General features: G+C 59.5%; 2 protein-coding genes across 3 annotated transcripts in view; both read right to left on the bottom strand.

Moving 5' to 3' along the window:
• The window catches only part of PKP3 (plakophilin 3), an 11,574-nt gene extending 8,936 nt beyond the window's left edge, over nt 1-2,638 (bottom strand). The window contains exons 1-2 of the mRNA XM_040639759.1: nt 2,558-2,638; nt 839-1,034 (exon numbers count right to left, since the gene is read on the bottom strand). Coding sequence (XP_040495693.1) covers nt 839-1,034; nt 2,558-2,638 — 277 coding nt within the window. The remainder of the gene's footprint in view (nt 1-838; nt 1,035-2,557) is intronic.
• Nucleotides 2,639-9,941: 7,303 nt separating this feature from the next.
• On the bottom strand, nt 9,942-22,329 carry B4GALNT4 (beta-1,4-N-acetyl-galactosaminyltransferase 4). 2 transcript variants are annotated; one of them, XM_040639767.1, is made up of 20 exons: nt 22,179-22,329; nt 19,033-19,136; nt 18,553-18,648; nt 18,371-18,466; nt 18,195-18,285; nt 18,011-18,111; nt 17,760-17,827; nt 17,494-17,572; nt 16,256-16,322; nt 15,978-16,112; nt 15,799-15,908; nt 15,619-15,719; nt 15,431-15,531; nt 14,446-15,361; nt 12,135-12,424; nt 11,833-11,986; nt 11,629-11,701; nt 11,365-11,518; nt 10,885-11,011; nt 9,942-10,393 (listed from the first exon to the last, which is right to left on the bottom strand). In XM_040639767.1, exons 1-20 carry the CDS (start codon nt 22,327-22,329, stop codon nt 10,270-10,272), a joined length of 3,138 nt encoding a protein of 1,045 aa, XP_040495701.1. In that variant the 3' UTR covers nt 9,942-10,269. The 2 variants fall into 2 exon arrangements, with proteins under 2 accessions (XP_040495701.1, XP_040495702.1); XM_040639768.1 differs by having other exon boundaries at nt 22,244-22,311.
• Nucleotides 22,330-23,377: the final 1,048 nt, after the last annotated feature.

The raw sequence follows: 23,377 nt of genomic DNA on the forward strand, positions 1-23,377 counted from the left end.
GTCCACACCAGCACACGCAGTCACACGCACACTCGCACACACAGGCGCACACACGTCCACACCAGCACACGTAGTCACGTGCACACTCGCACACACAGGCACACACGCGTCCATACCAGCACACGCACATTTGCACGTACATTTGCAGGCACACACACGTGCTGGGGTCTGCCTGGCACTGAGGGGCACTCCGCCGCTTGCTGTTCTCATGAAGAATAACTGGGTCAGGCCTCCGGTGCCCTCCCCTGCAATTCCACAGGGAGACCCTGGTCCAGACAGGCAGTTGGCTCTGGTCCAGGTTTCCCAGACCCACCCCCTCACGTTTCTGTCTGCTCATTCCCTCAGGGCCTGGGGGGGGTGGCGGGGAGGGACGCTGGAGTCTGGGTGTCTGTGTCTCAGTGTGTTTGTGTCCCTGTGGGACTGACGTGTGTGTCTGCTCATCTGAGATCGTGTGTGAGCCTGTGTTACGTGGGACCGGACGTAGGCATGTTCCGGGTTTGCTGACAGAGACAGGCCCTGCCTGGCCTGCCATGTGCCGATCCTGCCATGTGCCCATGGCGCTCTGGACTGAGGGGGCAGGTGGGGCCCAGCCAGGCTGGAGCACGAGGACCCCGGGGTCCCTGCTGGGTGGTGGGAGGCCGCACCCATGGCTTCTCCCACACCTGGTGGGGCGGGGCAGGTGACTCAGTGCAAGGCCTCGGTGAGTCAGGGCGCTGAACCCCAGCACCAGCCCTACTGCGGCCTCTAGCCCTCGTACCACCACACCCACCGAGGCCACCTCTACCCAGGGCCCCCCCGTTCCCACTGCCCGGCACTCACCCCGCGGGCATCCGCTTACCTCTGGCTGCCTCGGTGGCCCCCTCAGGCTCAGCTGCCCCATTGTGCCGAGCCTGCTGGCCTAGCTGCAGGAGGCGGGCGCGGACCTGCTCCTGGACGCGGGCTGCTCGCAGCCGCTCAGCGTCCGGCCCCTCTGTGGCCCGGCGGTCCAGCTGCAGGTCAGAGGGCAGCGCCAGGGAGCACACGCCGGCCTCGGGCTGCAGGGCCGACAGCAGGAAGTTACCGTCCTGCATGGCGGCAGATGCGCCGGGCTGGGTTCGCGCCTGGCCTGGGCCACCGGGGCCTCCTCCGGCCTGAACTGTCTTCACCGTCCTGTCCCTGAGGTCCCCTCCCCACTGGCCTCGCCCAGAGCCGGCCTGGAGACCCAGCCCTGAGCTTGGCTGGGGGCGGGGACACCTGGGCCAGGTAAGAGGGAGGGGCCACCACCGGCTTAAGGTGGAATTTGGGCGGAAGAACAGGCAGACATCCCAGCCTGGCCTCCCTGTTCCTTCCACACCTCCCAGGACAGAGCAGCAGGCATCTGGGCCCATCTTAGCTCCCAGCTTTTGTTCCTAAGCCACAGTGGGCCTACTGTCCTGAGTGTCAGGGAAGGGCCAGAGTAGGCCACTGGGGAGCCTCAGGCCAGCCACCTCCAGGAGTTTTCTCTCCCTGGGTGACTGGGGGCTGCAGGTAGCCCCTCGAAGAAGGCAGCCAAGCCTGAGCTAGTCGGGGGTCAGCGCTACGAGTGAGGCTTGGGGATAAAGGGCTTGGGAGGAGTTTTAGGGTAGAAGAGGGCCCTGTGGACCTTGATCCTTGGTCCCCAAGAGATCCCAGAAGCAAATGGATAGACTGGCCCACCCCCGAGGCTCATGACCCTTCCCATCTCTGTCCTGTAGACCGTGGAAGTTGCCCCCCTCCCCCCATTTCTGCAGAGACCTCCAAAGGGTTGGCTTGGCCCCCTCTGGCACCCCTCCTGGGCTCTGGCCCCCCAGGCCATGAGGTAGAAGGCCATTCCCTACATGTGAGTCAGGGCTCAGCTCAACAGAGCTCTGACAGGGCAGGGTAGGCAGGACTGCTGCAGGGCATTGACTCAGAGGGGCCTCCTGCCTAGGCTGGGGGTGCAGGAGCTGGGGTGTGTGTTGGGGGAGGAAGAAACCAGGAGTCTGACAGAACAGTGATGAGGAGGGGTCAGCAGCAGGGGTGGGGAGCGGGGCCCAGGCTTAGCAGGGCTTGCCCCCAGAAGGTTTCCCTGGGGTGCTCCCATCCAGCTGGACCAGCATGTTGCAAGGCCTCCTGGGTAGGCCTCGTTTGAATCCAGGATAGGCCCCTGATGGACTGAGTAGGGGCAAAGGGTGAGCTGCCCAGGGCTGGAGGGGTGGGAGCTGAGTGGCCTCAGGTACTTCCTGGGCACCCCTCTTGAGAAGCCACTGCAGGGCCCACTCTAACAGCCTCCTCTCTCCTACGGGAGGCCCTTACCCTGCTCTCCTGAAGACATTGGCCTTAATCTGTAATCAGTCTTTTCAGCGGATGTGGTCCCGGGTGGGGATGGTGGTTGGGGGGCCTGGGGGTGAGGAGGAGGGTCTGGGCCAGAAGGCAGGCCTAGGAGTGAGGTCAGTGCTGGAGAGGAAGGGGTGGGGTTGGGGGTAGCTTCAAAGGGGGAGCGGAGGGTCCCCAAAAAGTTCAGGGTGAAGCCTGGGGTGGGGCTGCCGGGCCAGGGTGGGTGCTCAGGTGGGAGACCTACCGTGCTGGTGGTCTGGATACCGCCGGCCCCATGGCTCATCCCGGGGGCCAATGGTGCAGGCCAAGGGGTCCCGGGCTCCATCCCAGGCCCGCGCGTCCGTCCGGGGCAGCCTCTCACTGCATTTTGGGACTGTGGGGGTACCGGGAGGGCGGGGTGGGAACGCCCGCACGCCCAGCTCATCAGACCGGTTGCTTCCCTGGGAGACGTGTTTTGTGTGGAAAAATCCTGGGAGACAAGTTGGTGCGGCACTGAGTGCACCTGGAGGCACACGCCTGGCACGGGCCTAAGGCCCGCCCTCCATTCGGGGTCTACCTGGGCCCACCTGGGGCCTGCGGAGGCCTGGCCTGGCAGCCTGCCTAGGGAAGCCAGACTCAAGGCTGCAGGTGGGGGTTCAAAGGGCTTGTGGGGTGGCCCCAAGGGGTAGGCCAGAGCTGCAGAGGGATGGAGGGGGCTTTGGCGGGGTGGCTTGGCCAGGAGAGCTTCCAGTGCCCCAGAGCTGCCCTGAGCCTCCCTGAGGACATGTGGACCCCTCCCCCACCATGACCTCTTACCTCTTTGGCTCAGTGTTCCTGGAAAGCCTGGGATCTTGGGTGTACTTTCTCTAACCACTGCACGGCCAGGGGGACTAGTCATGGCCCAGACCTGTTACCACCACTCTCAACCCCAGGCCAGGAGCCACATCTGACCCCTGCAACCAGCCTTCTGTTCTGTCCTTCCCAGAGTTCCCTTTTCCCTGTAGCCAGTGCTTGGGGAGGGGGCACAGGAGGATTCAAGGTTAGGCTTGATGGTGGGCTTCCTGGAGGAGGTGGGTCTTTGGCAAATGGAAGATACACCCAAGGAACTTAGAAAACAGATGGAAGGGCCATCCGTGTGGCAGGGCCTGGGAACCTGTGTTTAACCCCCTGGGGGTGCTGCTGCTCCATCCGGTTTGAGAACCTGGGACTTGGGGACTCCAAGGGTGAGTAAGTGAGTCTCTTTCTCAGAAGGTGGGCAGCTCCTGGGGGAGGCTGGACTCTGCCCTGGGGTGTCTGAAGTGAAGTGACAGCTTGAGGGGGTGAGTTAGCATTTCTACTCCTCCATCTGACTGGGCATAGAGGGTGTGCTGAGTGGGCAACTGGAGGTGGGGACCCCAGGTAGCTATTAGAAAACTCTCTGAAGGAGGAACTAGGGACAAAGACCAGGGGGTGTCGGATGGGGAGGCCTCCAGGGCGGAGGGCCAGAGTTGGGGGAGAGGGGGTGGAAGGTGGATCCCCTAGTGCTGGCTTCAGTGACCTGGAGCTGGGGGAGGGGCACAGAGGGGAGTCGGGTGTGTGTGTGTGTGGGGTTATTATGGAGCAGAAGATGGGGAAAAAGCTTGGAGATATTACAGCAAAATAATATTGAAAACAAAATTTGGGAACACACACTGGCACAGAGAGGCACAGAGAGGTTAAGCAGTTGGCCTGGGGCTACACAGCCTGCAAGGGTGGGGGTAGATCAGTGAAGCCCTCTTGTGAATCGAACCAGATGTGGGGCGCAGCTCCCTGGCTGGAGGGCCCAGAGGCGCGGGTCTTGCTTCCTCTCCCCCGCGGCCCGGCGCGCGTCGCGTCCCTGGAGCTTCCCGTCAGCGAACCCGCGCCCACGCTCTCAAACCTTCCAACCTCCCGCGATCTGGACTCCCGCCAAGTCCAGCTCAGGGCCCGCATCCTCCACGGAGCCTATCTGGATTGGCGCGGTGGGCGCCACCTCCCCGGCCCTGTGGGTAGTGTGGCCCTCGCGCCAAATCCCCAAGGATCCTGGGACACTTGGGACCTGGCATCCCCTGTGCCCCCAGCTCTTGCCTTGCGCCTTTGGTGTAGAAAGGAGCTGACGGATACGGGCCCCAGGCAGCCCAGGGAGCCCCGGGGGCACTTTTCATCGCCCCCATCCACCCCCCTGCTCCCATCCCTCCCTCTGTCTGTCCATCCATCTCTTGTCGGTTTGGTCAGACGTGTCCGGACCTCTTCTGCACACCAGGCACTGTTCTGGGGAAGGCGGGTGTGACCCAGGCACAGGCCCCTTTCCCACGGAGGGGTCCTGCGTGCTGACCTCCCCGCCGGAGCTGCCTCAGGCTCCCAGGGGTCTTTAACCTCCCACACCCACTCCCACTGACTTCGTGTGCACGTGCGTTGGCTAAGTTTCTGGCATCAGTGTTTCAAACTTTAGATTCTGGCTTGTATTTATTCCAGAAAAGTTTTCTCCTGCTATATATCATGTGTTTTTCTTCTCTCGTCTTCTGGCTTGCCTGTGTGCCCGTATCTCTTGTCTTCTCAGCAATCACGCTTAGCTCTGTTCTTTTCTTTTTTTTTTTTTTTTTTAAAGATTTTATTTATTTATTTGACAGAGATAGAGACAGCCAGCGAGAGAGGGAACACAAGCAGGGAGAGTAGGAGAGGAAGAAGCAGGCTCATAGCGGAGGAGCCTGATGTGGGGCTCGATCCCAGAACGCCGGGATCACGCCCTGAGCCGAAGGCAGACGCTTAACCGCTGTGCCACCCAGGTGCCCCAGCTCTGTTCTTTTCTATTCCATTTTGTGCACTTTTCTCAAATTTGTCTTCTGTGTTCCTGACTGGGTTTTCAATGATGGCTATTCTTATGTTTGGAAATTCCTAAGGTGGCTTTTATTTCTGTAAAGGTTTTCTTTTTCTCTTCCATTCCTCCCCTCCCAAGTGTTGTCAGATTTTAATTTTGTTTTTATCATTGATTTTTTGAAGAAGACTGAATTTTCAGAGTAGTTTTAGGTTCACGGCAAAATTAAAAGGAAGGTACAGAGATTTCCCTGCTCCCCCTCTCCTTGCCCCACCCCCACCCCCCTCTGCTGCACGCCCAGGCATACACTCCAAGCGTACCAGCATCTCCCACAAGAGTGGGACACTCAGTTTGATCCATGAACCTACATGGACACACCATTGTCACCCGAAGTCCATAGTCCGAATCAGGGTTCAGGCTTGGTGGCGTGGCTTGGGCAAATATGCAGTGATGTGTACGCACCCTTATAACATCCCACAGAGTAGCTTCACTGCCTTAAAACCCTGGGCCTGTTCGTCCCTCCCCTGCTCCCACAGCCCTTGGTAACCACTGGTCTTGTTATTGGTCTTGTAGTCTTGCCTTTCCAAGAACGTGACATTGCTGTCATTGGAACACACATATGGTGTCATTGGAACCACACAGTAATAAGCGTTTAATGTTCCTCCATGTCTTTTCGTGGCTTGATAGTTTTTTGGTGTTTTGGGGTGTGTGTGTGTGTGTGTGTGTTTTGAATGCTGAATGATAGTCCGTTGTCTGGATGTAACCACAGTTTATCCATTCACCTACCGAAGGGCGTGCTGGTTGCTTCCAGTTTTTGGCAATTATGAATAAAGCTGCTCTAAACACCTGTCTGCAGGTTTTGTGTGAACAAAAGCTTTCAGCTCATGTGGGTAAATATCTAGGAGTGTGATTGCTAGATTGTATGGTACGAAGTTGTTTCGTTTTGTAAGAAACTGGCAAGTGTCCTCCAAAGTGCCTGCGTCATTCTGCATTCCCACCAGCACCGAGAGACTGTTCCTGCAGTTTTCCTCATATAGATCTTGTGTGTATTTTGTTACATTTATACCTGAGTATGTAATTTTTTTGGTGTTAATGCAAATGGTATTTTTTTTAAAGATTTTATTTATTTATGTGACAGAGAGACAGCCAGCGAGAGAGGGAACACAAACAGGGGGAGTGGGAGAGGAAGAAGCAGGCTCCCAGCGGAGGAGCCCGATGTGGGACTGGATCCCAGAGTGCCGGGATCACGCCCTGAGCCGAAGGCAGACGCTTAACTGCTGTGCCACCCAGGCGCCCCTTGTGTTTTAATTTTTAAGTTCTAATTGTTCATCGCTGATATATAGGAAAGCAAGTGACTTGTGTATTAACTTTATATCCTGCAACCTTGCTTACAGTTGCTTATCAGTTCCAGGATGGTTTGTTGTTGTTCTGCTGATTCTTTTGGGTTTTTTACATAGGTTTCCTCTGTAAACAAAGCCATTTATGCACACATCCCTCTAATTTCCCTTTTATTTCCTTTTCTTGTCTTATTGCATTAGCGAGTATAGTTGATCCTTGAACAGCATGTGTTTGAACTGTGCAGGGCCACTTATTTGTGGACTTTTTTTTTGGATACAGTACAGACTGTAAATGTATTTTCTCTTCCTTATGATTTTCTTAATAACACTTTCTTTTTTCTAGCTTACTTTAAGAACACAGAATATAATACATATAACATACAAAATATGTGTCAACTGACTGTTTACATTATTGGTAAGGCTTCCTGTCACCAGTGAGCTATTAGTAGTTAAGTTTTGGGGGAGTCAAAAATTATATGTGGATTTTCGACTGTGCAGGGTTGTTGCCCCTAACCCTTGTGTTGCTCAAGGGTCAACTGTACTTCCAGTATGATGTTGAAAAGGAGTGGTGAGAGGCATTTATTGCTAATTAGAAAAAAAAAATTTCCTCAAGTGTCACCTCTGACCTCTCTTACCCCAGCGGCATCCTCGGTACCTTTCCAGCCTTCGGGTCTTTTCTGGGATATCACCTTCTCAGACTTGCTTTTTCTGACTGCTGTTTATGACTGTGGGCTCACTCAAATTTACTGTTCTCTTTCCTGGCTTAATTGTTTTTCTACATCCGTTGACGCCAGCTAACATACTAGACGTTTTCTTTATTGTGTCTATTGTCTGCTCCTCCTCACCCTTCACCTGAACCTAAGTTCTAGGAGGATAGGCTCTTGTCTCTTTTGTTCACCACTTTTCCCTCAGTGCCTAACGTGTAGTGGGTTCTCAATAAAGTAATTAAAATGGATTAATAAATTATGGTATACATATAGTCCAGGTTACATGGGATTTCGCTTGAACTTTTCCTCTGCTTCCTGAGGTAATTATTTTTCCGATGTGTATGCTTCACCTGCCTACTGTTTGCATTTCCTTTCTCTCCCCCTCTCTTTTGGAGAATGTATTCCTAAACCCAGCACTAGTTCTTTTTTGTTATGAAACATCTGTGAGTGGAGAAAAATCCCATGTGAACTACGTACTTGGGGAGGAGAGGGCAGTATGAGCTAAGGGCATCTTGTAGCTTCTGGGCAGGTATGTGGCAGGCAAGCCATGTCCTCTGCCCTGTAGGCACCTGTGCTCTGTGGACCAGCGTGACTTGTGAAGCCCACGTGTTACAGGTGACTAGTGTCTACAAACATCTGCTGGTTACTCTGGTCAGCAGTGGCAGGGCTGAATGTCCCTTCCAGCAGGGTCATTTCTAGAATCTTCTCAGGGCCAGATGGTGGTGTCCATCTGGTTCTTCTTTCATTGGGATCCTTCCTGCTGCCCTGTGTTCATGGTGAGGTATGACCTAAGGATATGATGAGGGAACAGAAGGCAAGCTGAGGACAAAGCAGAAACTGACACCCCGCACCCCCCCATGGGACATACGTGACATTCCTCAGGCACTCCTGGCTGCCCTGAAGGACAAAGAAACAGTTAACCTATAGATACAACAATCCTGCAAGACTTAAGTCTCCCTCAGTTTACAAATGTCTTAGCAGTTTACAGGAACGAAGCATTTCTATCAATAACCTAGCTTCCGGAAGGGAATGTAGATACGATTAAATGTCCTTATAATCTGCAGCCTCCAGGAAGTTCCCAACCATCTTCATGTTAATGCCTTGCTAGAGGGCAAAACCACCTTAACTTGACAATGGCAAGGCCACAGGTATCTTGTGAATCTTCTTTAACACATGAAAGTACTTTCTCAACCTCCCCTTTTCCTCACCTTCTCCAACCCCATGGTATATAATCAGCCACCCCTCACAACGCGGGGCAGCAGCTCTTTCTGCCCAGGGATCCTGTCCCTGTGCTTTAATAAACCACCAATTTTGCACCAAAGACTCCTCAAGAATTCTTTCTTGGTCGTTGGCTCCGGACTCCACCCCACTGAACCTCACGACTATTCGTGTCCTCATCAGATACAACTTGGGCCAATCTCACGAGGATTGTTTGGGCTGCTGGGTGCACGTACTGCCTTCCCACTGAATGTGAGTAAATAAGTACAGAGAACCATGGCCCCAAAAACATCCAGGCCCTACTCCATGAAACCTGTGACTGTCACCTTACATGGCAAAAAGGACTTTGCAGATGTGATTACATAAAGAATATTGATTGAGGGGCACCTGGGTGGCTCAGTTGGTTAAGTGGCTGCCTTTGGCTCAGGTCATAATCCCACGGTCCTGGGATCAGGCCCGCATCAAGCTCCCTGCTCCATAGGGAGCCTGCTTCTCCCTCTCCACGTCTTGTGCTCTCTCTCTCTCTCTCTCAAATAAAATCTTAAAAAAAAAAAAATCGATTGAGATGGGGAGATTGTCCCGGTTAATGGAGGGGGACAGTGTAATCACAGGTGTCCTTACAAGAGGGAGGCAGGAAGGGTCAGACAGAGAAGTGATAATGGAAGCAGAGATGACAGACACAGGGAGGGAGGGCTATGAAAATGGCAAGCAGCTGGCTTTGAAGGTGGAGGAAGAAGCCCTGAGCCAAGGAATCCAAGCAGCCTCTAGAAGTGGGGAGAGGACGAAGCAGATTCAGTCCTAAAGCCTGCAGGAGGCCAGGCCCGCAGAAACCTCGGTTTTAGGCCTTCTGACTCCCAGAACTGTGAGATGATAGTCTGTGGGAATGTGTTATGGCAGCCACAGAGATCTCATACCGGCAGAGCGCCAGCCTGCCTCCCAGGATTGGGACCCGTCTTCTACAGCTGACACCCCCAGGGAGGAGCTGGGCCTCCACGGCATCACCCAGCCTCTGGTCAGCACTCTCCCAGCATGCCCCCGCTCCTGAACTTCCACGTACATGACAGAAGTCAGATGAGCACCCTTCCTCCCCATTATGGTGTAAACCAGCTTGCCTTGGGTTTTCTGCTTCTGGCAACGCAGCGGAACCCTGCCCCCAACATGGTCATAGGACACTGCCCACCTTCACCTCCTGGGAAGAGGGGGTAGGACTAATATCCAAGTTCTGTTTTCAAAAGGGAGGGCTGTGAAATGGCCGAATGCTCTTTTCTCAAAGGTGCGAAGGCCCTGCCCCATGTCAGTTATGGGAGGCCACGTGACTCCACAGGCAAGACAGGCACAGACTGGCAAGGAGGAGGTTGGAAGCTCTTTCCCCTCGAGGTCCGACCTCTGAGGTTCAAGGGGAGAGGGAAGGAAGCCGTGAGTGGTCCTGAGTGTGGAAGAGGTTGGGGGTCAGTGGGGCTGCTGCCGCTGTGAGTCAGGAAGGAGCCGAAGGAGCAGAGGCAGTGCCCAGGGCTCTCTGGTAATCATAGAGAATCATCCCTGCCCTCCCAAGAGAACCAGGCAGAGGACAAGTCAGAACTAAAAAAAATATTTCATTTCATTCTGAATAAAAAACGGAACAGACAGAACTCTCGGAAATCCTGAAAACAATGTCATCGCTACGGCAAAATTTCACAGAAATCATCGCACAGAGTGTGGGGACCAAGCCCAGGCCCCAACCAGCTGTGAAGGCTACCTCTCTGGGGAGGGGCACGAAGGGGGAGGTGGCCCCTGTGGGCCAGGCACAGGTGGTGGCTGTGCCCCTGGGATGAGCCCTGCCAGGTCCCCAGGGACCAGGCTCAGGGCCCGGCCTCCAGCTACCACCACAGGACTGCAGCCAGGGGCTGGGAGGGTTGCCTTGTCTTCAGGGCCCCTCTGTGCGGGAGCCTTTCCGGCTGCGTGTGCCCCACATTCCCCGCTTGGAGTGGTAGTGGTGGTAGAAATTCCTCAGTCGGAGCCGCTCCACCTCCAGCCCTGCCTGCAGGACTCTGGGTAGAAAAGGGGTGTCAGGACCCTGGGGAGGGGTGGCAGAGCTGTCCCTGAGCCTGTAGGATCTTGGGGGGGGTCAGGACCTGGGTGGTAGGGGGATAATTGTGGCTGCCCTGATTCTTCTGGAGCCCGGGGGTGGGCAGGATGGGAGCGGTCAGGACCCAGGCCCGGGGCTGGGGGTGTCAGGGATTCCACTACTGTAGGACTCTGGTGGGAGATGGGGACTCAGGGCCACCACTGGGCCTATGGAATCTGGGGACAGAGTCTGTTCAAAGGCTGTCCCTGAGTCTGCAGGACCCTGGAGGTAAGAAGGGGTTTGGGGGGTTGGGGTGGGGTCAAAGGGTTTCCCCCTAGGCCCACAGATCCTGAGAGATGAAGCAGAAGGACAGAGTCCCGGCAGCATGTGAGGACCCCTTGGGCTTCCCCCTCCCCATTCAGAGGAAGCTATGAAAGTGTCCTTAGTCTCCCTGAAGGGTGGGGAGGTGGTCACCTGTCCAGGAGCTCCCAGTCCTCGCCCCCCCACTGGTCACGGAACTCCTCAGTGTTCATGCCTCCAACGCGGTCAAAGTCTGACTTGTAGATCCCAAAGAGACCAAAGCCATTCACCTCCCAGTAACCTGGGCAGGGAGGTGCCCGTCAGACACCAGGTCCTGCAAGCCTTCCTCCCCAACCTCAGGTGTGGGTCTGGTACAGGGGCCCATCATCAGAGGGGCTCTCAGGGGTCACCCTTCTATGGGGGGTCATAATCTGGAGCTCTGCACATGACTGGGGTGCTGGAGGAGGTCCCTAGGGGTCAGGCATGACCCTGGAGGTTCTGGGGGGAGGACCTGGGGTTCTGGGCACTAAGAGGGGCATTGATGGGTCCCTAGGCCTACCTCAGGGATTGGGAGAGGCCCCCAGGGGCCTAGATTTTACCCTGGCATTGGTGGGACTCCTAGTGTTACTGGGATAGGGGCATCCAGGGCATTACCGTGAGGGTCCCCAGGCGAGCTCCCGCAGCCTAGGCGCATGACCACAGGCGCAAAGGCCAGCTTGCCCTCCACACAGTGTTTGCGGATGCCATCCAGAATGTTGGGGGGGAAATGGATGTGCAGATCGCAGAGAAAAACGATGCTGCTGGCATCCTGGAGGTCGAGGTCACAGGGAAGTCTGAGCCCCATCCACTCCTCCCCAAGCTGATCCTCCCTTGGCTCCCCCATCTCGCTCTCCCCAGCCGCGCATCCCTCCCACGCACCTCTACCGCGTCCACTCCGGCTTGCAAGCCCGCCGAGCGCTCGAAGTTCCCAGTTCGCCTCAGGTACTGGTACCTGGGGGGTGAGGGAGAACGGGGGTGGGAAGTCACAGGCACGGGTCCCTGGGGGCAGGGTAGGAAAACCCACCTCCCCAAGGAGGCAAGATGCGCTCGGTCCTCCCCAGTGGGGGTGGAGGGCGCTGTTACCGGGGCAGCCGAGCCGCGCGCAAGGCCCGCTCCACATCCATATCCTCGCTCTCAAAGTCCACCAGGGTGACGCTGAAGTGTGAGTCCCCAGTGCGGGCGTGCAGCGCGGCCATGTCCGCCAGGAACTGTGCCACCCAGCGCGCCTGGTTCTTCACTGGAGAAGGGTGGTACCACTGAATCCATCCCACGCTGACTTTGCGGAACCCTGTCCACGGCCAGTGGTGCTCCCTCACCTCGCGAGGAGGTCTCCTGGAACCCCACCCCCCATCCCGGGTGCCTGGGCCCGTGGCACTCCCGCGCACCTGGCACGATGAAGTGTACCATCACATCCTGGCGCCAAGCCAGGCGCAGTGGCCGGCAGAGCTCGGGGCGGCCGTCTGGGCGCGTGGAGGCGGCGGGGGCAGGCTCGGGACTCTCTCCGTCCCTGTCTGTGTCTCCCGCGTGGGCTCCCGGCAGTCTCAGGAAGACATACTCTGACAGGCGCAGGCGGCCACCCCCGCGCTCCTGCAGCTCCAGCTCCAGGAGGAAGCGGCTTCCGCGCGCGGAGTCTCGGCGCTTCTCCACGTTCACGATGCGCAGAAGCGCGTAGCGCCTGGGAAGTGGAACTGGGTCAGCACCCCCGGGCTTCGACCTTGCGTTCCTCCTTCTCCGCCCCCAGCCCCAGAAACCAGGTGGCCACTCAGCTGACGGGCTGGGGTAGCTGCTGTGAATCCTCTTCCCTCCCAGGCTGCCACAGCCCCCTCACACCTCATGCCCCACGGGGAGTTCCAAGACAGGCCCCCATTGTGGGGCTCCCCCTCCCTACGGTAGCGCACACTTGGAAGCGTCCCCCAGGCCCAGGCCCGTCCTTTCTTCCTCTGTGGTCTTCCTGCCACCGCTCACATCCACAGTGATCTTTATGACATGCTCACAAAACTTCAGGGCCACCCACTGTCCACAGAATGAGGTTCGGATGGCTTAAAGTGGCATTCTAGGACCATGGGCAGATTCTAACTTGCCTTCAGTGTGCCCTCATGCTGGGTAAGCTGACTTCCTCCTCCTACAGGGTCTTTGTTCTGGGGTATTCAATCTGGCATGCTTGCCCCAACCCGCCCCTGCTCTTTCTAAGGCCCTGAGGAAGATGCCACTGGGCCTACCCTGAGCCTCTTCTGCCCCTTCCCCCTGTTCTGGCCCTGCCGAGTATCTTTCGTCCTCCATTCTGCCTTCAAGCAAAGACTTCTCATTCTGGGAAAACAGGATCCTGCCCTTGCTAAGGTTGCCTCCTCCTTCTGCTGCATGCCCTCTCTTTGTAGGTAGCACCCCTCACCATGGGAGCCTACCTATGTGACCTCCAAGGGGTGCATACTCCTCCTGTCTACCCCTGCCGTCCCCACTATGCTCTACTCAAGTGTCACAGACTTTTTGTCCCAAATGCTCTGGGTCTACCTACACTCTCAGTCCTTGGAGCCATTCATACCCTGCCCTCAGGAAGCTTAGAGCCAAGGGCAGGCTCACACCCAGCCACCTAGAATCGAATCCCTGCCGCTCCCATGCCATCCCATCACTGACCCGGACCTAGCCTGTCAGTCATGGCCCCTATGAGCTTCCCATCCTGTCTACTCCTCTCCAAGGCAGCAACAGGCCTGTCTCCCACCCAAACAGGTCAAACCCCTGTCCTGCTCAAAACCTTGTATCGAGGGGCGCCTGGGTGGCACAGCGGTTAAGCGTTTGCCTTCGGCTCAGGGCGTGATCCCGGAGTTCTGGGATCGAGCCCCACGTCAGGCTGTTCCGCTATGAGCCTGCTTCTTCCTCTCCCACTCCCCCTGCTTGTGTTCCCTCTCTCGCTGGCTGTCTCTCTCTCTGTCGAATAAATAAATAAAATCTTAAAAAACAAAAAACCAAAAAAACAAAAAACACCTTGTATCGAAAGTAAGAAAAACGAGCACTGTGCAGGTTGGTCAAGGCGCACAACGGCCCCTTCTCTATCCTCTGCACACCAGGCCCCTGGGCTCCTGTCCCAGTGCCTTTGCCATTGCCGCCTGTGCACATTCTGCCCCTCCTTCAAGGCTCACACAACTCAGAACTCACCGGTGCCTTCAGTGGGGCCAAGTTGAGGCCTCCCACTTGCCACACCACTACCTACGTGGGGGTGGAGACAGGCTTAGATTCCCGGGGCCTAGGGAAGACCAGAGGCAGCCATGGGGCAGGAGCCCTGTGCCGTCCCCTGAAGTCAGAGGAAGGCCCTCTTGGAAGACCCAGTAGCACTGTTCCAGCAGAACAGGGGGGCTCCAGGGACACTCAGCTTGACTTTTGGATGCGTCTCTATTTGGAGGAAAGAGCTGGCTGGCTCAGATTCATTCTTGGGTTCAGGCCCAAGGTGACAGGGTGGGGTCTGGGGGTGTAGGACAGGGGAGCCAGACCTGGGGCTGTGTGTGTGTGGGGGGGGGGTGAGGCTTCGAACACTGGACAGGGAACCTGGACAATAAGACACCCCAGAAGACACGGAAGAGACAGAGAAGACTCTTCCCTAGGGGGTGTGGGTGCACTCCCAGGTCAGTACCCTGGGCCCTAGGGAAGGTCGAAGGTCCCACAGAGGCTAGGCCCTCCCCTTCCATGTGCGCCCCTCCCCCATACCCGCCATGGCGGGCGTTAAGCCGCTCCATGTACTGAGCCACCACGTCTACGGCCTCGGCCTCGGGCAGCTGCAGGTTCCCGGACACGTTGCAGCGCAGGTCGTTCCAGTCGGAGCGCAACAGCTCGAAGTCCATCGCGCCCACGCTGAACGTGCGCTGCCAGTCAATGGCGTCCTCGCGCCAGCGGCCGCGGGGGGCCCCCGCTACCTCCTCGCTGTCCTCCTCGCCCTGGGCCCCATCCTCGTCTGCTTCCTCCTCCTCCTCCTCCTCGTCCTGCCCAGGCAGCTGTGGCCTGGACACCTGGGACAAGCTCAGGAAGGAGGTCACAGGCTGTGCTTCTGACGACAAGTTCAAGTCCGCGGTGGGTGCCGTGAGTCCCAGCGTGCGCGGCTGGCCCTCCCGGCTCCCCTGGGTGGCCTGCGCCCGGGCAGAGGGCCTCAGCTCTGTGGCCTGGGAGCCACCGGTCCTGCGGCCTCGAGACCGGGGCGGGCGTGGGGGTGCCCGCAGCTGCACCCGGGGAAGAGGTCTGGGACGGAGGAAGACTCCGGGGAAGGGCGGCCAGGGCGGGCCGCGTGGGCTGAGAGGTGCCAGGGCCCGCGGGGGTGCCCGTAGTCCCGGCCGCACCCGTGTCACATACACCTTTGGGGGCGTCCGCTCAGCTGCGGCTCGGGGGCGCAGGGCGCGGCCCAAGAAGAGGGGCAGGGGGCGCGCCGCCCGGGCAGCCCAGCTCAGCGCCCGGGAGCGCCTGGGGATTGGCAGGTCCCGGGTGCTGGGAGGCGCTGGCGGGGTAGGCATGGCTCCCGGTGGCGTGGTGGGGGCCACTGGGGAAGGGAATCGTCGGCCGCTCTGCAGGGGGGACGCCTCCGTAGGCTCTAGACTGTCTAGCAGCTCCCCTTCGTCCTCATCGTCCAGGAAGTCTGTGGGAAGCATGGTTAAGCCTGCCACGCCCAGGTGGGCACACGCTGGGGGGCCTGGGGGGCACTCACCATCCGGGTTGAGAAAGAGGAAGGCTCGGCGCTGCATCTCCTCCTTTTCATCTTCCTGCCCCTCCTCCCTGTCCATCTTCATGTACTTATAGAACCCAAACCTGGGGTGGGGGCGGGGCATCAGCGAGGACACCCCGCCCCCGAGGAGGCCCCGCCCTCATTCCTTGCTGCTGCGCCCCTCCCCCCACCTTTCCAAGTACAGCGGTGACTCCCGGTAGAAGCACTTGTTCTCGGTCTCCATGTGAGTGAGGCGCGTGTGATCGTTGGGGTAGACGAAGGACAGGTACACCTGCGGGCGGGGCAGAGGGCTCAGAGGACCCTGGGAGGGAGGTCCGGGTCTCAGGAAGGTCTTGGTGAGGGGCACTTACAAACTGCAGCCCCTGGTATCTCGCAATGGGAAAGTCCTTGACAACGTAGGTGGGGGCATAGGCGCAGGGCTCCAGCACATTCTCCAGACTTGAAGGCTCCACCCGAGGAGCTGTGGGAGGAGTGGTCACAGAGTGGCAGGCTGGGTGTCCCCGCCCCCTCCTCCAGGGTCCCCTCTCACTGAGGAAGAAGGTGTCTCGGGGGTCTGGGCGCAGCATGTCAGCTCTGGGCTCCTCCTGCGGCGGCTGGCCCCCCACATGGCTAGCTGGAGACTGGGGGACGTGGGCCACATGGTCCATCTTCAGGGATGACTCATCTGGGGGCAGAGGGATGTGTGGGGTCCCCAGGAATACCCAGAGACCACTCCTCACCCCTCTCCACCCACATCCAGAGCCCACCCCAAGGAGACCACCCATCAGGAGCCCACTCCACTCCCCAGAGAGGTACGGGGCTCCGCACCTGTGTACAGGGAGATGTGAGCAGAGCCTATGACCTCAAACTTCAGGCCCGGCAAGAAGGCTCGCCACTGGGGGAGGGAGAGAGTGGTCAGGACCAGAATGGGAACAGAGCTTGAAAGGAATGGGTCTTCTCAGATGTGGGCATGGGGAACTAGTGGGGGCAGCCCCTTCAAGGATATAGGAAACTTGGAGGGTGGATGAGAGAGGGGTTCTTGGCGGCAGGTAAGGACCCCTCCCCATGCTCCCTCCAGGCCTTTCCTGAAATCCTAAGCACTCCCTTGCCTGCTGGTCACAGCTTTCCTGTGGCCTGCTTCCCCATTCTACAGCCATTGCTCTCCTGGAGGTCACAGCTGATCTTCCAAGGGCTGGCACAGCTCATCTCACTAGCTCTCCCCCTCTTATGGCTGTTCCTTCTCAGTCTCCTTTGCAGGCTCTGTCCCTCCCTCCCTCCTCTCAAGCTGGGGTTCCCAGGAGCTGTTCTAAGCCCTCTTCCCTCCCTAGCTCATTCTGGGGCCTCTTGGCACCCCCTTGTCTTCCACAAGATCACCGTAACCCTGCATCTCCAGCCTGGACTCCCTGCCAGCTGAGCTGGGTTGATGCCTGTCACACACGCCTGACACATGCGACATCCCACAGAACTGGGCTGAGAACCCCCTATCCCAATCTGGTCATCACCCCACACGCAGCCAGGCTCAGGCCCTCTGTCTTGTGCAAACCCCCTTCCCCCTGCACCTGCCACTTTTTCCTTTCCCACTTCCCTGGTTCAGGGACCACACATAAAAGGACCCTCTCCCCAGGCTCTCTGCAACAGTGGCCAAAGGGTTTTTCCTGAAATGCAAACCCAATTGCTTCATTCTCAGGACAAAGCCAGAGCTGTCCAGGGTTGGCACTGCAGGCCCTACCTGGCCACTGGACCCCCTGGAGTTGTGGAAGAATGCTGGGTGTTCCCATTCCTCTGCTGTTGAGATCTGGAATTCACCTGATGCACCCCCATCCCAGATACTCTCCTCTTTGGATCTATGAACGTCTCATCTCTCAGGACTCTACTCCAGCGTCACTTCCTCCATGCAGCCTCTCTGAGCAGGCGGAGTTGACCCCGGGCCCCGTCCCTGAGCGTCTGCTTTGCCAACTAGACAGGAACTCCCGGGGTGGGGGCCCTGAAGGGAGTGTTGCAAGCAGAGAGGGCAGGGGAGGGGAGGTGCGTTCTCTAGAAGCCCACGGATGGCAAGCCACACTCACGCCCACTTCCACGTGGTCTGAGCCTCGGTCGTCCTGCTTGTGCAGCAGCTCAAAGTAGTACCTCCGGGAGGCCATGAGCCTGGGGACATAAGGGATAGGGGGACAGGCCCCTGCGACGCCCGCAGGAAGCCCAACCAAGAGCACAGAGAAGACGGGGTGCTCAGGGATGGTGGCCCAGGGTGGTGTGCCAGGACAGCACAAGTGCAGTGGTTTCACGTGTGTGCGAATGTGTGCACACTCATGCACACACACTCCCAGTCACTCACCGCTTGGGCTTGGACACCTGGGAGCTGAACTTGGTGAACTCTCCAGGTGCTGTCCACTCTGAGCCAGTCTGGGAAGCAATACAGAAGGGGTGTGGGGGGTTCACCCTCTCTTTGGGGGCACCAGCCTCATCCAGTCCCCGTCCCTTAGAAGCTGGAGAAGACAGGTGGCCGAGGCAGCAGGAGGCCCAGTGAAGACAGACGGGGGTGTGGGTGGAGGGACTGGGGCAGGAGGGCTGTGGGGTTGAGGGTACCTTGCCCACAAAGGCCACCAGCTGGGCGCTCGCCGGGCTCTCGTTTGGGCTCAGCCAGAACTCAGAGTTGTCATCTGAAGCCACAGAGAACTGGACGTCTCCTAGGCCACAGGACAGGGACTCAGGGGGGTGCGGGGCCCCTTCTGATCTCCCCCCACACCCGGCACGTCACCCCGCCTCGCACCATCTCTCGCCGGGTGGATGAAGCCGAAAATCCGTAGTCCATAGTTCTTCCACTTGGGGGACACGGCCAACTTCTTCACGGTGGTGCGTGTCTGGGGGGGCAGTGGCCTCTGATGTCAAAGCCCACTGCGTACCCTTTCCCGCCCTCTGGGGCCTGCCCTGCCCCCCAGCACTCACATGAGGGAACAGCGGGAAGTGCAGGTTTCTCCTCAGATGGCCCACAGCGCCTCCACACCAGTCCTCAAACACGTGCAGGTTCACCTGCCCCTTGTACTGGGGGGCGGGAGGGGGGCCTTACCTTCCGCAAAGCCCCACCTCCAGCACTCCCCGAAGCCCATCGTAAGCCGATTGGAGCTCACCTCTTCCCACCATGGGGGCACCTGATGAGTGAGGTTCAGAGGGGGTGGCTTTCCAGCCCCCGCAGGAAACAGCATGTTTGGGTCCCGGCCTTCAGGCTACGGGACAGAAAAGGCACCGGGTCAAAGCTGAGAGACGGGAGGGATCCCACAACCACACGCAGTGGGACACAAACCTCGCAAGGACTCCCCTGCACACATCCAGGCACAAATCGCAAATCCATTGTACCCTGACCACACGTCCAGATGACCTTCGTCTCTGGAAGATGACCAGGCCGACACGGGGCCACCCACACGTGCACCACTGCGTCCACCCAGACCCGGACTCCAGTCTGGGCTGTCTGTGTCTGGGCGGTGCTTGGTGTGAGACCACGCTCCAACGAGCCTGCGGAGCCTTCCATCCACACAGCCCACGGGCTCCGAGGCCACTGCACCCAAGCGCGTGTGCCGCACACACGTGTCCCTTCCCACAGCCCTGCTCACCGCCTGCTCCTCCTCACGGCTCTCGCTGGAATCCTCCGCCCTCTGTGTGGACAGTGCAGCCCGGACACCCCTGCCCTCTGTCACACCGCTCAGCTTCTCACCATCTGTGGGTGGCATGTGGGGCAGGACTGGGGCCCGGGCTCTCTTCATGGCACGGCCCCTGCTGCTGGGGTCAGCAGGGGGCAGTGGGTCTCCCACGGAAGCCTCTCCCTTCAGTCCGCTCCCTCGGAGTACCTGACACCCCACCTGTAGCTATGCAGTTGCTCTCTGCTGGGCTGCCCCCGCATCCCGCCTCTGAGGGTGGGCAGCCCCCTCCCAAGGCCTCCGCCTGGCTCTTCCCGAGCTCCCTGCCTGTTGCCAGGGAGCAGAGTTGTGTCTGATATGTACACACTTATCTGGCCATCCTGGTCAGTTGCTCTTCCGTCAGGAGGACCCCCAGGAAGTGCCCCCAGCACGTTTCCCTTATACTGAGTGTTTCGTGTCTCCTTCCCTTATCAAAACTGTGCTAAGGGTTAGTGCTGGAACTTGTTATTGGGAAAGCTGGTGCTTCTGTCTTAAGGCTAAGCCAGACCCAGCTCATGGCACACGTGCCACCGGCTGCCCTCAGGGTGGGGGTTCAGGACCTAGGAGCCCTGGCACCAGCCTGGACAGAAGAGGGATAGACACGCTGATCTGGCTGCTGGAGGACCTGGGGCCAACGTAGCCATGGAGAGAGGCTGTACCCCTGAGGAACCCTTCCTGATCTGTCTGTGGACATCTGTAGCACTTAGCACCGCCCCCCCAACACACACACACATCCCCTAGCCTGGGGCCTGGCCATGCCCCTAACTCCCTCAAATTCCCAGACTTCTTGTCCAAGCTGTGGACCTGAACATCCCACCCTGTCCCCCCGTGGGGGTGGGGGTGGAGGGGGGGAGTGCCACACCCTGGGACCTGAGGCTCTGCAAGGGAGGCTTTATTGTAACCCACCTCTACCCCTCCTGGCGCTCCCACCCGGGGATCTCCAATCCAGGAGCCCCGCCTTTGCTCCAGGGCAAGCCTGGGTTTTGACATCCAGACCCCAGGAGCTAGATTACTGTGTGGACACAATTGACCCGGGCCCCTTCTCCAGGACAGGGGAGCTGTTCTTGGTCTCCTGCCTGTGGGACTCCTGTGGTAGCTGCCCACCTGCTCCTTCTGGGTTCCTCCCTCACTGCCCTCTGTCCAGCTAGGAGATGAGCCCCCAAGAGGCTCCTGGCCAAATCCCCACAGCCTGGCCCTGATACTCCCTGCCCATCAAGCTAAGTCCATGGGTACTAGGAGTCTTCTGTGGTGGGGTCCCATCCTAGGCTGCCACCACTGTCCTGCACAGTGAGGTCCAAAGGGGCCTCCTGCCACACGGGTATCCTGCAGGGTACCAGGAAAGTCGCCCCCTGCCCCGCTCCAGTGCTGCCACCCCAGTTGTAGTGAAGACAGCACTGACTCAACACTCAAAAAGGCCTCAGGCACATCCAGCTGTTCAGCTTCTCACAAGCCTTACCCTGGGGGTAGCCCAGGTGGCTGGACAGAAGGTGAGGCTGCAGCCTGGAGCCAAGCAAGACCTGTGGGCTGGGGCTGTTCCTGGAAGGTGCCACATGAGAGTTTGACCTTCCAGGTCCCTGAACAGCTCCTGCTCACCCAGGAGTAGTGAGGGCAGTCTGGCCGGTCACCCAGCTTCTCTGCTGACATAGCTGAGAGCAGAGAGGGACTCAGAAATGGGGTTCCCACACCTCCACGCCCTCCCCAGTTGCTGAGCTAGACTCCCCAGCTGCTCAGGAAGTCAAGTTGGGGAGGACTGTGGTTGCTTGGAAAGCCACAGAGGTGGCTGGGGAAGGGGGTCTGGTTTTGTTCTGTGTCACTGGGTCACGCACTGGGTCCTGCCTTGTTGGCTCATAGCTGTGGGAGGAGGGCTTCTTTTAGGGACTGAGCAGTGCTGGGGGCCTCTCAAGAGGCTGTGAGGGGTATAGCCTCTGGGGGGTTGGGACAAGCTCCATACCCCTGGCTTGGGAGCTCTGTGGAGCCAGGTGCCCAGGCACACAGGGGAGGCAGAGTGCTTTGGCAACTGGGAGACAGGAGTGGGACTGAACAGGGGGGTTTGGACCCCTCGGTGGAGTGGCCCTGGGTGTTGGGAGCCAAAGTCATTGTTATGAATCTTTATGAAGCAAGGCTCTCCCCACCTCCCATCCTAAGGACACCCAGCACCGTGTTTCCTTAAGAAGGGCCGGGGCAGTCTGGCTGGGGTCTTCCCAGGCCTGGGCAGGGGCTTCTGCTCCCGCCCTAGCTGGGACATTTGGGATAGGCAGTGTGGGGGTGTTGTGGTTACGCCTGCCCTGAGGTGCTGCCCTCTCTCCCATCCCCACACCCCTTCCCCAGGCTCTCTGCTTCTCCTCTTCCCACCAGGTCCTAGATGTGTTTCAGCAGCCTCCACGTTCAAGAGGCGGTTGGATCCCCTTAGCTAAAGGGGCATGACCCTTCCCCTGGCTCTTTCTCACAAGACTCAGCAGGACCTGATTTGCTTTGCGGGTTCACTGTCCTCACTGAAGTGTGAGCTGGAGGAACCTGGGGAAGTTCACTCCGTGCAGTTCAGGGGTCCCCAGGCTGGATCTCCATCACCCCCCCACAAAAGCCTCTCAGTCTCTTGTTACAGGTTTACCTACGGCACCCCCTCCAGGAAGCGTTCCAACAGCACCAGTCAGCTCCCTCCAAACCCTTCCCCCACCCCCACCCCGTCGGGAGGCTGGATCTGTCTCTCCCCTCTTCCCCAGCCGATGGGTAAACTGAGGCTCTGCTGAGGAGGCACGTGGTGGAGGTGCAAGGCCTTCTTGAAAATCCCAGCACGCCAGGGCCTGGGGGCGATGTCTCCAAGAGCCCACCGTAAACCCCGTCACTACCGGCTCCAGGTCAGATCCCGGAGTCCGCCCAGGTTTGGGGACGCTCCCCAGGAGGGTCGCGCACGTCACTGCTGACGTCATTGGGCTCCGGGCCGGGCCGAACCGCGCCCCCTGCCCCAATATCGCCGAGCGGGGTAGGGCCACCAGGGTCCCCGGGCGCGGTGAGAAGACCCGGACCCCGCGCTGCTCTTAGCCCTCACCGCCCCCCGCCCCCAGGGCGCGCGCCCCCTCCCGTACCTCGCCCGTAGCCCAGCCGCTGGCGCAGCGCGCGGCCCTGGCGCACCAGGTTCAGGTGCACGTACGTGAGCCATGCGGCGCAGGTCAGCAGCACCAGCAGAAGCAGCAGCTTGATCTGTTTGCGAATCTTCTTCACCGGGAACCACGGCATCGCGGCCGGCCCCGCCCCACCTCGGGCCGTGCTCAGCGGCACCGCTGCGGCCCCCGGTTCCCGCGCGCCCCGCGCCGCATCTCCCGGCCCCGCATGGCCCTTTGTCCGCCGCCCGCGGCCACAGGGTGCGGCCGCGACCCGCGGCTGCCCTCGGCCGCGGGCCCGGGGTGGGCGGCGGAGCGGCTCCCGGCGGTGCCCCCGCCCGGCCCCGCCCGGCCGCTCCGGCTCCACGCTCCTGGGGGCCGCGGCGGGACCGAGCAGCATCCACGCTGCGGTGCTACCCACCGTGAAACGGGCCCGGCTGCCGCGCGGCGCGAGCCAACCGGGGCCCGGCCAGCCCGCGGGGAGCCAATCCGCGGCGCGGGAGGCGGGGCCGGCGAGTTAGGGTGTGCCCGCCGCTCGTCTCCACGCAACGCGCGCGCATCCACCTGGGCGCGCCGGCCCGCGCAGCTGGGGGGCGCGGGACCTGGAGGTGCGGAGGACTAGGGACGGAAGTCAAGGGGTTCACGGAGGATGGGGAGACGTGGGGACAGGGGAATGAACGTATGGAGGTGCGAAGGACGTGGGGATGCGGGACAGAGGTCAGGGGGTGCCCAAGGGACAGTGTGGTGCGAAGGACACGGGACGCAGCAACATGGGGATGGGGAGGTGCAGAGGACCGGGGTGGGGAGGGGACGGGGCAGAGGGATTGGTGGGTGGGGAGGGAGTGGGCACAGAGACAGGGGAGATGCAGAGGACTGGGGGACTCGTTTGCTTGGAGGATGGGCTACCCAGCCAGGGGGACGCGGGAGAAGTGGAGGTGCAAAGGCCTGGGGGATGTGGACGTGGGGCACCGGGGTGGCGATCAGGGTGTGTAGGGATGGCGCCAATGGAAGTCACAGGCTACGGGTTGGGGAACAGTGGGGACACAGGGAGCAGAGGACGCAGGGACAGGAAGGGCAGAGTGAAGGTGGACAGTGGGGACACAGTAAGCAGAGTGAAGGTGGAGAGCAGTTGCAGGACGCGCTGGAAGGGGCAGGAGGGTGCGCCACGCAGCTCTTCCACTTCC

Source organism: Ursus maritimus, unplaced genomic scaffold, assembly GCF_017311325.1.
Source record: "Ursus maritimus isolate PB19 unplaced genomic scaffold, ASM1731132v1 scaffold_23, whole genome shotgun sequence".
Taxonomy (NCBI): domain Eukaryota; kingdom Metazoa; phylum Chordata; class Mammalia; order Carnivora; family Ursidae; genus Ursus; species Ursus maritimus.

Bases quoted from the DNA above. Each gene is read 5' to 3' on its own strand.
- B4GALNT4 (XM_040639767.1), bottom strand. From the start codon at position 22,329: ATGCCGTGGTTCCCGGTGAAGAAGATTCGCAAACAGATCAAGCTGCTG. The intron at 19,137-22,178 runs GTACGGGAGGGG...TGCCACCCACAG, and splicing joins GCGGCTGGGCTACGGGCGAG to ATGGTGAGAAGCTGAGCGGT. The intron at 18,286-18,370 runs GTGAGTGCTGGG...CTGCCCCCCCAG, and splicing joins ACTTCCCGCTGTTCCCTCAT to ACACGCACCACCGTGAAGAA.